General features: G+C 35.1%; 1 protein-coding gene across 1 annotated transcript in view; it reads right to left on the reverse strand.

The window, feature by feature from the left end:
• The window catches only part of LOC145717452 (EF-hand calcium-binding domain-containing protein 13-like), a 40097-nt gene that overhangs the window by 14713 nt on the left and 10103 nt on the right, over positions 1 to 15281 (reverse strand). The window contains exons 5-9 of the mRNA XM_081805958.1: positions 15081 to 15152; positions 12379 to 12522; positions 7141 to 7212; positions 3734 to 3877; positions 2548 to 2619 (exon numbers count right to left, since the gene is read on the reverse strand). Of these exons, the coding sequence (XP_081662084.1) occupies positions 2548 to 2619; positions 3734 to 3877; positions 7141 to 7212; positions 12379 to 12522; positions 15081 to 15152 (504 nt within the window). The remainder of the gene's footprint in view (positions 1 to 2547; positions 2620 to 3733; positions 3878 to 7140; positions 7213 to 12378; positions 12523 to 15080; positions 15153 to 15281) is intronic.

Raw genomic sequence — 15281 nt, forward strand, 5'->3', positions numbered from 1 at the left:
ATATCAGTAGTGGGTCCTGGATGATGATGATGATGATAATAATAATAATAATAATAATAATAACAACAACTTCTAGTAGTAGTACTACTGCTACTTCTATCACTTACTAAGTATTCTGTCTGAGCTCCCTGGGCACTATGCTAAGTGCTCTATATACACCATTTCATTTAATACCACAAAAATTCCTTATTTAACGGATAAAGAAACCTGGCCTTAGAGAAGCTAACCTGCCTAAGCATACACAGTTACTAAATGTGAAGCCAAGTGTGAAGTCTGATTTCATAGGCAGAATGTTTAGCCACTAGTCCAAACAAATCATTGCAAATATTTAATTTGAGATTGAAGAATGATTACATAAAAAGAAATCTCAGGACGTCTGCTTATACTCATCTCTAGCATATCTGAGGCTGGGAATTCCATTAAAGCTATGATAACTAATCATACAAGTAATTTTCTTGCCAAAAATTAGATAACCATCCATAGTTTGATGTGACTATTCTTAATTTTTTTCATTCAGTGGATACTTGGATGTATCCAACACATACACACAAAAATGTCCCCCAAATAACGGAAAGACTGGCACTGCTGTATCAATACCAAAGAAAGGTAATGTTCATTTCTGAAAGTACCACGTATGAATTGTTCAAGTAAGAAAGAAATTTTAAATATTATACTATCATAAACCCTATCCCATCATAAACATTAACTCTGTGAGAGATTTGCTTATAAGCCACATATCTGGGAAAGTTTTATAGGCTCCATTTAGAAAACCAAAGATTAAGGATAAAATATTTTGTCAATTGAAAAAAACACCATTTTGGTTACATCCTAAATACCTTGGCTCTGGTGAATAGTTTCATCCCTTATAGCTACCTAAATTAGGCCTTTTGAATTTAGTTCAGTTTTAATTTTGGAAATTAAAATTTAGAGGAAATTAAGCCATTTCAATTAATCTCAAGAATATGGGCTGCTCCGAGGAGACCCAGGGGATCCAAAACAGCTGTGAATTTACTAACCAAGGCTCATTTAGCCTAAACTTCAAGGAGACCCAGAGGTTCCACAGACATCACAGATATCTCACTGTTGGAGAGGTCAGTTAACTGAACACATTAGAACCAGATTATATTCAATGGCTCATGGTTAAGGTAGTGGAGTAATGGGAAGAATAACCTATTACATAATATGGAGGAAGCCTATATGTTTCAACATGTTCCTATATGTTTCAGTAGTTAATCTTCTCATGATAAAATCCCATTTTAATAAAATGATAACAGGATAAAAAAGAAAACACTGATTTTTTTAAAAAAAAATTTAGTATAGCTGACATACAATGTTTTATTAGTTCCGGTGTACAACTTAAGGATTTGATGTTTATACATTACGCTATGTTTACCACAAGTGTAGCTACCATCTGTCCCATTATATCACTATTACAATATCATTGCATTCCTTATGCTGTGCCTTTTATTCCTGTGACTTATTCATTCCATAACTGGAGGCCTCTATCTCCCTCACTCCTTCACCCATTTTGCCCAACCCTCAAACCTCCTCCCTTTGGGCAATCATCAATTTGTTCTCTGTATTTATAGGTTTGATTCTGTTTTTTGTTTATTTGTTGTTTGGCTTTACTTTTTTTTTTTTTTAAGATTTTATTTATTTATTTGAGAGAGAGAATGAGATAAAGCATGAGAAGGGGGAGGGTCAGAGGGAGAAGCAGACCCCCTGCTAAGCAGGGAGCCCGATGCGGGACTCGATCCTGGGACTCCAGGATCATGACCTGAGCCGAAGGCAGTCGCTTAACCGACTGAGCCACCCAGGCGCCCTGGCTTTACTTATTTATTTATTTATATTTTTATTTTCAAGTAATCTCTACACCCAATGCGGGGCTCAAACTTACAACCCCAAAATCAAGAGTCACATGCTCTATAGACTGAGCCAGCCAGGCACCCCTGTTTGGCTTTTTTTAGACTCTACTTATGAGTGGACTCATATGGTATTGGTCTTTCTCTGTCTGACTTATTTCACTTAGCATAATACCCTCTAGGGCCATCTAGGTTGTCTCAAATTGTGCGATCTCATCCTTTTTATGGTTGCATAATATTCCATTGTATAAATATACCACATCTTCCTTATTCATTCATCGATTAACACTTAGTTTGCTTCCATGTCTTGGCTATTATAAATTATGCTTCAATAAACATAGGGGTGCATCTATCTTTTCGAATTAGAAGAGAACACTGATCTTATTCCCACAGAATTTCATGATGTCCAAGACACTGGCAACTGATGGCAGCCATCTTAGATCACAAACTTGGACGCTGAGAGGAATCACCCAGATGGATTTTGTACTTTTATCCTTTTTGAGTGATGAAAAAAATACTATAATTTCAAGAAAAGGTCAGGACTAGGATCCCTTATTGATTTGTCATCCAAAGTACATTTGTTATACACATGATGTGCTTTAGCATTAGAAAACTGGACAAATGCATATAATCAAAACTAAAGAATTCCACTCAAAAATTTTATTGTTAAAAAATTCTCACTTACTTGAAACTTTTGTAAAATATGGCATTTTCATTAACTGAGTCAGACAATCTTTTAAGTCCACTTTCCCCTCGTCTGAAAATGAAACATAAAGAAATGAATGGTCTTTGATCCAAAGATACAAAAGAATGAGGTCACAAGATATGCATGCTTACTAAACCTTCAGAACCAAGTTAGTCCTGTTTTCTAACTCTGATGCTGCTAAACACATCTCAGACTATGAAAAGGAATATGATAATATGACTCCTGTGGTCTTTTTTGTTGTAGAGCCAATGAGCATTTTATGGATTTTACACTTATTTCCAATTGGAACCATTTTTTTGTATGTTTCCTCTCTGATATGACATTCTCTTAATTTTTCAGCATTACAAGTCCTACTATAACCATTTATTTTTTGTGTGTTTTTTAAAATTTTATTTATTTATTTGAAGAGAGACAGAGACAGAGCGAGAGAAAGGGAGAGAGCACAAGAGGGGAGAGGGAGAAGCAGGCTCCCTGCTGCAGCCCAACACAGGGCTTGATCCCAGGACCCTGGGATCATGACCTGAACTGAAGGCAGACACCCAACCCACTGAGCCACGCAGGTGCCCCATCATTTATGTTTTGAGGGAAGACAAGAAGATATTCACTAGAAGTACCATAAACCAAACTCAACCATAATACCTAAAGAACACTATACATACTTATAAGCAAAGCTATATTAATAAAGGAAATGTGCAGTCTTTTGCTTTTTATTATACTGAGAACTTATATATACTGAGAACTTAAGAAAAAAGAATACCATAAGGCTTTGCACGTAAGCTAAACATCCTTCTGGCAGGATTTCAAAATACCAGTGTAGTCCTTTGAGGACTCTGGGGAAACCAAACTGGTAGTGTATATCACCACAATAAGGCTTATCCCTGTGATTTATGGGCTTGAGAGAGCTTTACAGCCCCTGTCCAATAAGAATGTATGATTCAAACCTCAGAAGGCAAAGAAAGGGAAAGAAGAGAGGAAGTCATACTTCCCTAGGATAAATTCAATATTAGAATAATCCAAAACAAACTCTCATCCAAGCCTAATAGGGAAAATCTAATGTTACTGAACTCATTATATTTGATTCCTAATCGATCAACTCTGTGGATTTATGAGTAAAAGTAAACACAAGTTTGATATGTAATAAATGACTCAGAAAAGGAATACTTACCATCAAGAGGAATGGATATAAGCACCTCCTGTAATTCTTCCTCTGGGAAATAAATCCCCAGGCCTTTCAGTATAGATTTTACTTCATCAACATCAACTTTTTCACTGGTGACTTTGTTTAAGGCATTTGCAAGTTCATTAACCTCTATCAGGAGAAAATATTTTCAGTTTAGATACAAATTCTAAATAATTAGCTTAAATCATAATTCAAAAAATTAGTATAGATACCTAGCATTTTTTTAAAAAAGATTTTATTTATTTTTTGACACAGAGAGAGAGACAGCGAAAGAGGGAACACAAGCAGGGGGAGTGGGAGAGGGAGAAGCAGGCTTCCCGCTGAGCAAGGAGCTCGACATGGGGCTCGATCCCAGGACTCTGGGATCATGATCTGAGCCGAAGGTAGATGCTTAACGACTGAGCCACCCAGGTGTCCCAATACCTAGCATTTTTTCAAAGATGATATAGTACTCACCTTAAATACTCTCTTGAGGTACATATGCATCTAACTCTCATTTTATACATATAAAATAGATCAGTTATATAAAGCAAACTCATAGTAGAAATTAAACCTTGATATCTGTCTCCTTCTTGTCCATCTATCTCTGTTTCTCACGTTTCCTACATCCTTTGTGTATGTGTCCAGTGATCTCTCTGATGCTCCCCAGTCACTGTCACCTCAATTTGCCTTTTTCCCATTCCTTTATTAAACTTAATTTGTCTTATACTGACTCTCTTTTACTTACAGTTCAGAAGCTTGGTATACATGCTAACAGCTAATAAAGCTGCTAACAGAATGATTAATTTTTTTAAAGATTTATTTATTTATTTATTTATTTGACAGAGAGAGACACAGTGAGAGAGGGAACACACGCAGGGGGGGTGGGAGAGGAGAAGCAGGCCTCCTGCTGAGCACGGAGCCCGATGGACTCTGGGATCATGACCTGAGCTAAAGGCAGACGCTTAACGACAGCTACCCAGGTGCCCCAGGAATGATTAATTTTTAAATAATTGGAAATGAATGTTAATGTAAGAAAGACTTTTGCCCCCCCATATGTCAGTCTCCTCTTTATTTAATAACAAACACTTCAATAGTGTCCTAATATAGGTAATAACATATATGTTATTTCCTACCCTAGAACCATTCACACCTTCTTCCTTCCGTCTGGAAGACTCTTCCAACTCTTTCAGTAGCTGATTCCTTCTCCTCCTGTAGGTTTCAGCCTGTCACATCTCAAAATATGCTTTCTTGGTCATCGTATCTAAATTAAGCCACTGTACCTTAATGCTCTACCTCTTCCTTGCACATTTTCTCCCTAATATTTAGCAAAATCTGTAGTTATTTATTTGTTCATCTGTCTTTCTTCAATGAGTTCTCTGGGGTCAGAGACCAGTATTTACCTATCTTGCGTACCAGCAAAGTGCCACTTGTTTGTTGAACGAATGGATTGAATAAATGATCTTCCTGCCTCTCGTGGCTCCTTAATCCAAAACACTGTTAAATCAATCTTTAGAGACAGCTTAGCACCTGACTCTCTTGCCCAGAGAATATATTGAGACCTGTTTTGAGCTAACATTTAATACTCCCTTCAGTGTTGACCTATCAACTATCTCTCATTCCTCATCTTTCAAATCCTACTTATGTCTCCATTCTTCCCCTTCTAATCTCTAGGTCTCAGTGTTTTCTTGCTTTCCCTCTACCTAACAAGATGTTACCCTTCCTTCAAAGCCTCCCTCCATTTTTTTCATAGGAATCTAATCTTCATCTGAACTCTTAAAATAATAAATATGCGTCACTAATGTGATCTTATGCCATTTTAGTTATGTTTTTATGTAAATGGCCTATCTTTTCATCTAGATTTTAAGATTCTCATGGCCTACCTTATGCATATTTTTGTGTTTAATATATGTGTGCTGATCATGATGCTATTAACCTGTAAGTTATAGCATAAATTTTTAAACTAAACCATTAAGCTGTAATACAGAAAAAAATATATATCTTCACATAGAGTCCAACGCTTGTTGTGGGGTTCTAGGTAAGGTACAATTTTTTCAAACTTCACTTTTCTCATTCTTTATTATAAGACTCCTACTTAACAGTAGAGTCATAAAGAATAGTTGATGAGAAATAAATTATGTGAAAGTGCTTGGTAAAACATCAACACTATACAAATGTATTATTATTGCCAACTATTATGATATTATTTGAAACCAAACAAAATAAAATATGTCTTTAGAGAATATGAAATAAAACTATGCACACTTTTGTCCTCAAGATACTTTTTATACTGAAAATAAGAGTTGGAGAAGAGTTTTGGTAAGTTCATAAAACATTAGGCTATTAACTCATTTTTAAATAGAGTTAGAGCTTTTCAAAATTCTAGTCAAAACGAACCATGAGAGACTATGGACTCTGAGAAACAAACTGAGGGTTCTAGAGGGGAGGAGGGTGGGAGGATGGGTCAGCCAGGTGATGGGTATTAAAGAGGGCACGTACTGCATGGAGCACTGGGTGCTATACGCAAACAATGAATCACAGAACACTACATCAAAAACTAATGATGTAATGTATGGTGATTAACATAACATAATAAAAATAAATAAATAAAATAAATAAATTCTAGTCAAAAGTTAGATATTTCACAGAGGACATCCATCACGTGATGCCACAAAATGTTTCTTGGTACCACAATCGAAAAGACGAAGATTCAAGTTGGATGGATCACTGATCCCAGTAAGTTAAACGTGTATATTTTCATCAGGATGAAAATTCACATATTCTCTATGCAATTACAAAAAGGAATGAGAAAGCTCTTTATATTCTGATATGAATAAATATCCAAAATATATTGTTAAAAAAAGGAGACAGAACAACATACACATTATGCTTCCACCTATGTAAAAAGTGTGTGGAGGGAGAATATATATATATACATATATATATATTCATATTTTCTTGAATGCTCTAAATACTACCTACATAAGAAACTACTTACTTATTAGTTAGTTACTGGGGCTAAGGAATAGGAATTGAATAGAGAGACCAGATAGGAGGGAGATTTTCACTGTGTATCTTTAAATACTTTTTTATTTATGATCTGTGTGAATGTATTACCTAATTTAAAAACTTAAATTTAATAATTAAAACATTTTAGGGTCACATATTTTTGGCATTCTTGTTAGAAGACATACCATTTGCTTCAACTACAAACTTATAATGTTAAAAACTAGACTTTCATCAACATAGGAAGCTCACTTTCATTTCAACTCTTAAAATACTAAATGTACACCATTCATTTAATCTTGTAGCATATGAGTTATACTTTTATGTAAGTGGTCCATCACTTTTCGACAACTAGCTAAAAATTTCCGATATTCTCAATTTGTATAAAACTTCCTAATTATTCTCACCTCTAAAATCTTGCAAACGCTTATTGCTCTTCAGTGCTAAAAGGGCAGTCTTTAGGGAAACATCTCCCTTTTCTGTAAAGACAAAAATAGTACAAAGAAAAATTAATAAATTCAAGAAACATAAAGCACTTCCACTGTGAGCTAGATTGGTTCACTTACTGTCCCCTTAAAGCATCTTATGATTTTTCTAGCTATGTAAACTTTTGTCCAGAATGCAATCTACACTCTACCTATATAAATCCTATTCATGTCAAAATCAGCTTGTAAGTCTAGTTTTCTAAAACGCCTTCCCTTGCGCCTCTACGATACCCCGCTAAATGCTACTCTTTCCTTTTCCTTTCCTTCACAATCTATTTTCTGGAGAGAAATGTTTTTATTCATCACATCCTCATTCACACTTCAAACTGCTCTAATCTGTCTTCCACCTCCTGGAAACTGCTTTTACCAAGTTCACCCATTAACTATTTATTGCTGGGGCGCCTGGGTGGCTCAGTTGGTTAAGCGACTGCCTTCGGCTCAGGTCATGATCCTGGAGTCTTGGGATCGAGTCCTGGGATCGAGTCCCGCATCAGGCTCCCTGCTCAGCAGGGATCCCGCTCTCTCAAATAAATAAATAAATAAAATCTTAAAAAAAAAACCCAAAACTATTTATTGCCAAACTAATGAACACATTTTAATTTTTTGGTCTTATTTAATACTTTCCTCCTTCAAGCTCTTTTTTTCTCTTTGCTTTGTTGCTATAGCTTTCTTTTGGTTTCCCTCACACCATTCTAGCTAATTCTTAATGTCCTTATGAACTATTCTTTCTCTACCATTACTTAAATGTTAGCATGCCCCAGTGCTTTATTCTTGGCCCTCTTCTCATCACACTATATAAACCATTCCTGAATTCTCCTGTAACTACAAACTGCATGTTGATGACTCTCAAGTTTCTATTTCTAAGCTAGACCACTATCTACTGCACATCTTCAACTCTATGTCCACAAGCCTCTCAAACACAATTTATCCTTTTGAGGGGGATTTAAAACACAAATGAGTTAATGATTTTCTTTCTACGCAAATAACAAATCTTTGGGACAGATCAAATACATTTTTTACTTCCATATTGCCAAACTTTGATTTGATTGGTTCTGTATTTATCCCCATGTGGCAGCTGGAGCACTCACTTTAGAAGGAACCTTTCCTAATTCCAGTGTATCAAGGAAAATCTGCAAGTTAAAAACTCACTTTTATCAGCAAGAATTCAGAGAATGGCAGGTGGCAAATAAAACTCTTAGTGGATTATTCTAATTGCATTTTCTTTTACCTTCATATCTTAAAAAGTTGTAAGAAAAGAGAGAGGACAACTTTCTATGGTTTTGACAGTTGTGTTTACACCATTCTCTAATGAATACTATTCCAAGTTTTCACGGACTCTAAGTATGAACCTAGTTTGAAGTGTCTAGTGTCAGCTTGCACAATGGGTGTATAAAAACAAGAACTAGGATTAATTGGATGCATTTGATATATAAAAGTATTGACTAATATTTTTACAAATCATTATAACATTCTTTTATTTATTTTCACAATTTTCTTTACTGATTTATTGCTTTATATTGAAGACAGAAGAGTCAAACACAAAATAATAAAGCATAAAATTCAAATAAAAGAATGAAAAATTAAGATGAGGCAAAATTAAGACAAGGAATAATTAGATTAACTTACATCTTCTTCTTAAAACAAAATCTAATTTATTATAAATCAAACCCCCCTAAATCTCAGTTTAAACTGTCATTCTGGGTTTTATATAATATTTCTGAAAGGAATTAATTATCACACATTAACTGATTAAAAGAATATCTGAGTGTTTTTTGAAATATCAGTTTTAATGTGAGATAATGAATATTTGTCTAACAACATCTTACTTTTTAAACAATTAAAAAAAGAAACCTGAAATTGCATCTAGGTGGCAAACTTTATAAATGACCACCTATCCAGTAAATGTAGTTGCTAATAAGTTTTTTAAAGCAAAGATGCATATATTGTGCATTCAGAAATATGCAAACACCTATATTTTTCCCATTAGTTGGAAGAACCTGAAAAATAAGTGAGATAATATGACTTTGGTCAATGTAAGAAGTGGAAAGCCAACAAGAACATAGGCTTCTTGTTTGATCTTTCCACCTACCTCACATTGTATTGTGACTTTATATATTTAACCTGTTCTCCCAACAGAATACTTTAAATTTGCTTATAGTTTAAGCATTCATTTTTCATCAGTAACCAAATGCCTATATTTGCAGATTTTCAAAATATATCCTTTCCTCATAACTCTTATGGAAATTTCTCCAAAATAATCACTTTTCTCAAGCAGTTATAAAGCAAAATTGTCTCAATGATGGCAAATATGGCATGTTATTGAAATGCAAGAAAAAAGCTTCCATATCTGGCTGAATGAGTTAAAGAAATCTTCAAGGAAGTCACATTTTTACTGACTTGGCAGTATATCTGAAGGTTAACAGAAAGACTGATGAAGAAAATATACAGAAATATAAGTGAGTATGATGTGTTCTGGGAACTATAAGTAGTTTCTTAATTTTAGATTTAGAGATGTCTATCTGAAGTGGGAAGAAGGACAGTCTCATGGGACTGATCCCTTAACTTGTGGGACCTGATGCCATCTCCACGTAGATAGTGTCAGAATTGAGTTAAATTATAGGACACTTAACTGACTGAGCCACCCAGGTGCCCCTGGAGTTGGGATTTAAAATATGAGTAGGAGCTACCCAAGAATTGGGAGTGAAGGGAAGACGACTGGAAGGAGTTAGGAAGGAATGTTCAGTATGTACAAAGTATAGAAGAACAAAGCTCGAGGAGAAGTCAAGGAACTCTTAAATAGTCCAGTAGGATGTACACCAGTGGATCTCAGACTGATTCACATCTGAACTACCTGGGGAATTTGTTAAAAACACAGATGCTTACATCTCTTCAGAATATCTGCATCATGGCCAAGGTGTGTGTGTGTGTGTGTGTGTGTAGAAGACAAAGGGGGCATCTGGGTGCCTCAGTCATTAAGCATCTGCCTTCGGCTCAGGTGATGATCCCAGGGTCCTGGGATTGAGCCCCGCATCAGGCTCCCTGCTCAGTGGGGAGCCTGCTTCTCCCTCTCCTTCTGCTGGTGCTTTCTCTCTCATGCTTGCTCTCTCTTTCAAATAAATAAATAAAATCTTTAAAAAAAAAACTCAACTCCAACAGTATGTCCTCCAAGAAGCCTCTTCTGACTACCCTATCCAACCCTCTGTGGGTTAGGTACCTATTGTATACATTCCCATAACACTCTGTGTTTACCTCTGTCACGATATTTAACAATTGGTATTCTCATTGCTTGTCATCTCTAATAGACTGTAAGCTCTTTTATCTTTATATATTTAGTGCCTAACAAGCAATAGGTGCTTAATAAACTTTCATTGAATGAATGAAATTGCTCTCCTCTCATTACTCTCATTCTACTACCATACTCACAACACTCTGACACCAGATGTGGGGGGTTGTTTTCCCCCACCAAGCAATTCTCTGCAACACCAACTGAGCATCCTATAATTTAACTCAATTCTGACACTATCTACGTGGAGATGGCATCAGGTCCCACAAGTTAAGGGATCAGTCCCATGAGACTGTCCTTCTTCCCACTTCAGATGCCAATCACAAGTAGTAGGTCCCCAGGTTACCCACAACTTATGTCCAACTTGGCTACAAATCGGAGGTTTCCATGACTTTCTCCCCTATGGATTCAATTATTTGCTAGAATAGTTCACAGAACTCAGGGAAACATTTAATGTTTACCAGTTTATTAAAGGATATGATAAAGTATATTTATGAACAACGAGATGAAGAGATACATAGGGTCTGGGAGATCTGGGAGGGTCCCAGGAACAGCAGCTCTGTCCCTGTGGAGTTGAGGTGAGTTACTTTCCTAGTATGTGGATGTGTTCACCAACCTGGAAGCTCTCTGAACAACTGGGATTTTATGGAGACTTCCTCACATAGGCATGATCAATGATTCACTCCATTTCCAGCCCCTCTCCCCTCTCTGGAGACTGGGGGTAGAGCTAAAAATTCCAAGGTTCTAAGCATGGCTTATCTTTTTGGTGACCAGTCCCCACCTAGGAACAAGATGCCCACCCAGAATTGCCTATTAGAACAAAAGATACCCCTAGTGGTCTCATCACTTAAGAATTTACAAGTATTTTAGGAGCTCTATGCCAGGAATGGGACCAAATATATATTTCTTATTACAAATCACAGTATCACATCACTGTTTCCCTGGCTATTATTAAAGCACTGCGATGTAACATTGCAAATGCACTGAGCTTTTATCTCCTATATTGTTATATACCCTTTTGTTGTTTATAGCTTGCCTCATCAACTAGACTGAAAGTTTCCTAAATATGAATACTTTGTATTTATTTGATTACATTACATATTACATGACACCTTACATATAACAGGCACTTGGGATCAGGTCTGTTGCATAGCGATGCAGGCCATGCATTGCCTAACATCAAAGGGTGCTGTTGACACAAATGACAACATGCCCCCAGAAGTTGTGCTGTGCAGTGGCCCCATTTAATACTGTAAAAAAGAAAATACTTTTAGGAATTGATTTTAAATTAATTTTTAAAAACCACATAATAATTGGCAAAATTTGGAAAATTATATATTGTTTTCTCTGAAAGCTCTTAGGATTCACATTCAATCCATCTCCTGCCATAAATATCTCACGCCAAGGGGAGAAAGTCTTCCCTTAGTCTATTCCTGGCTAAAAGCAGTTTTACTTTAGCACAACCTTCACAGAGAATTATTTCATCTTCCCTGATTTACATAGTAGATGCTAAAGAAAGCCTTCCCTTAGTCTATTCCTGGCTAAAAGCAGTTTTACTTTAGCACAACCTTCACAGAGAATTATTTCATCTTCCCTGATTTACATAATAGATGCTAAAAACATACATACAAATTACACTCTGACGGAATCAACACAGAATACTTGATGGGGTTTTTAAAATCTTATTAATCTTATTCAAAGATTTTTCTATCAAGATAAATTTATGATCTCAATAGAACTGCTCTGTTAGAGTGTTTTTTCCATTAGGATAATAAAGAAAAAAATTGTTGGGCAGCGATGAATGGAGGACAGGGAAGGGGAATGGAAAATTTACTGTCACTTTATTTGGAAAGCCAACTTATAGTTATTATATGTACCATCAACATCAAGCGTTTTCTCTAACATCTGGTATTCTTCCGGCTTTACAGAAATATTGAGGTCATCAAAAGCATCTTGCAAGTTGTTAATTTGAATTTTGTTGCAGTCCATCAGGTTAACAGTCTGGAGGGCAGTAGATAAATCTGAAAACACATGAGGATTCTGTAAGTCATATATCTCAACTAATATTATCTCTATGATTCCAAAATTAATAAGCCAAATATTCCTTTACTCCAGGCATATTTCCCTGAGATGTTCAGTTATTTTTGTCTTAATGTAAAAAAAAATTAGGATGACTGAGGTTTTTTTATTTAACTGAATAAAACTATCAGTTTTTTTAAAGTTAAAATAGGCCATTATTGCATGTCCTAGGGAAATGTTTAATTTTGTATCAGTGAGAGGGAATTTGGGGCTTATCTCTGTGTATATGAAACAGCCCAAATTTCGGAGTATAAAAATATTAGTCCTGAATTTTCTTCTACTTACATATTTTGCTGCTCCTTTCATTTTTTGCTTATTCATCATAACTTTTACTCTATTATTAGAAGTCCCCCCAGAAGTATGGGAGGATTAAGGTTTTCAGGAATATATTGTGCCTGAAAGTGGAAGTGGCCTTTAGTTTTTAACCTAAAAGGTACAAGAACTAAATGCTACAAAATCTGTAGATGAAATATGAATTGAAGAGTTTCAAGATTAGAGGTAATAGATGTAAGGGTTTTTCTACAAAGAAAATAAAAATGTTGGAGGTTCTTTCAGGCTGAAGCACTCTGTATTCTTCCCAGGTCTTATCCAAACCTCTAGGAGTTTTCCCCTCTAAATGGGGTCCTTAGGATTAGAGCCATGCCTCTATTTATCAATGAGTTACACAAATCATCATACACTAAAGATCACTGTTTGGATTATAATCTCTAGTTTATCTGGGGGAATATTTAAAAGGAGGCAAAGTAGAGGCACACAAAGGAATTGCAGAGAAGAGGTGTACTTTTTAATAAGACATTATTAGACAAGAAATTTTCCAACAGATCTTAATTCATGAGGGCCTTTAATTTCTCCAATAAATTCCAGCAGACTTTTTGTAGAAATTACACTGATTCTAAAATTTACATGGCAATGGAAAAGACCTAGAATAGCCAAAACAACTTTTTTTAAAGTAGAACAAAGTATCTGGAGGACCGATACTACCTGAGTGCTTTCAATGTTTATTATCAAGCTACAGTAATCAGACAATGTGGTATCAGTGTAAAGACTGACAAAGATCAATGGAACAGAATAGAGAATCCAAGAAATATATATACAAATACATATGATTTTCTACAAAAGTACAAAGGAAATTCAGTATAGAAAATATAGAGAAAGTATAATCTTTTCAACAACCAACCGTGCTGGAACAAATGAATGTCCATATACAAAACAAAATGAAACAAAAAGGAACTTTGATCCATACTTTATTCTATATATAAAGATTAAAGCAAAATAGATCATACACCTAAAATGCAAAACCAAAACCCATAAAACTTTTAGAAGAAAACATACAATAAAACCTTTGTGACTTTGGGGGAGGCAAAGATTTCATACATGTGAAACCAAAAGCACAATACAAAAAAGAAAAAAATTGATTAATTAAACTTCATCAAAATTAAAATTAATGATCTTTTAAAGACACTTAAGAAAATGAAGAGACTCAGAAAATTTTGCTCAGTATAAGACTCAGAGAAAATATTTTGCTAAGTGTATTTCTGATAAAGGACAGGTACGTACAGAAATACAAAAGCAAACAACCCAACTTTAAAAACGGGCAAAAGATCTGAACAGACACTTTACAAAGAAGATATACAGATGGCAAATAAGCACATGAGAAGATGTTCAACATCATTAGTCATTAAGGAAATGCAAATTAAAACCACAACGAGATACCACTCCACACTTACTAGAATGATTAAAATTAGAAAGACTGACTATACCAAGTATTGGCAAGGATTTGGAGGAATTGGAACTCTCATTCACTGCTGGTGGAAATGTAAATGTAAAATAGTGTGGCCACTTTGGAAACCAGTTTGCAGTTTCTTAAAAAGTTAAACATACACCTACCATATGAGCCAGCCAAGCTTTGGTAACTACTCAAGAGAAATGAAAGCTTATGTTCATACAATGACGTACAAAATTATTCATAGCAGTTTTATTTGTAATAGCTCCAAACTGGAAATAGCCTAATGTGTATCACCAGGTAATAGATAAACTGTGGTATATCAATAAAATGGAGTGCTATCCAGTAATAAATAAGAATGACTTACTGATACATGCTACATGGATGAATCTCAAAATAATTATGCTGAATGAAAACATCCAGCAAAAAAAGAATATATCCATTTTGTAAAATTCTGGTAAATGCAAATGAATCTATACTGACAAAAAGCAGACCAGGGGTTGCCTGAGGATGAGGAAGAGGACAGGAAATGGCAGGAGAGATTATAAAGGAGCATGAGGAAGTTTTGGGGGTGAGGGATGTGTTCATTACCTTGATCATGATGGTAGTTTCATAGGTGTGTGCATATATCAAAACTTACCAAACTGTGCACTTTAATTACAAAAATATACAGCTTTTGTATATCATTTATACCTCACAACACTGTTTAAAAATAATAACGACAAAAGGTAATGGAAACTATGACAAATATTTAAAATGAAATATTGACTGACCCACCTTCAAATTCAGGAGCTGGCTTATTTGTGTTCAAAGCCTCCAAAATTTGTTTGAGACTTACTTCACTATTTTCTAAAAAGTAAAGTATAAGGATTATAAAATGGCAAAGTGTCAATGTTTATAACCATTAAAATAACCATGACAGGAAATGGGGGGATGGGTAAATTTTGTTAATTTTTGAAAATTAGCTGGATAAAAACT

This window comes from Leptonychotes weddellii, chromosome 15, assembly GCF_054177405.1.
Source record: "Leptonychotes weddellii isolate Sample4059 chromosome 15, ASM5417740v2, whole genome shotgun sequence".
NCBI lineage: Eukaryota > Metazoa > Chordata > Mammalia > Carnivora > Phocidae > Leptonychotes > Leptonychotes weddellii.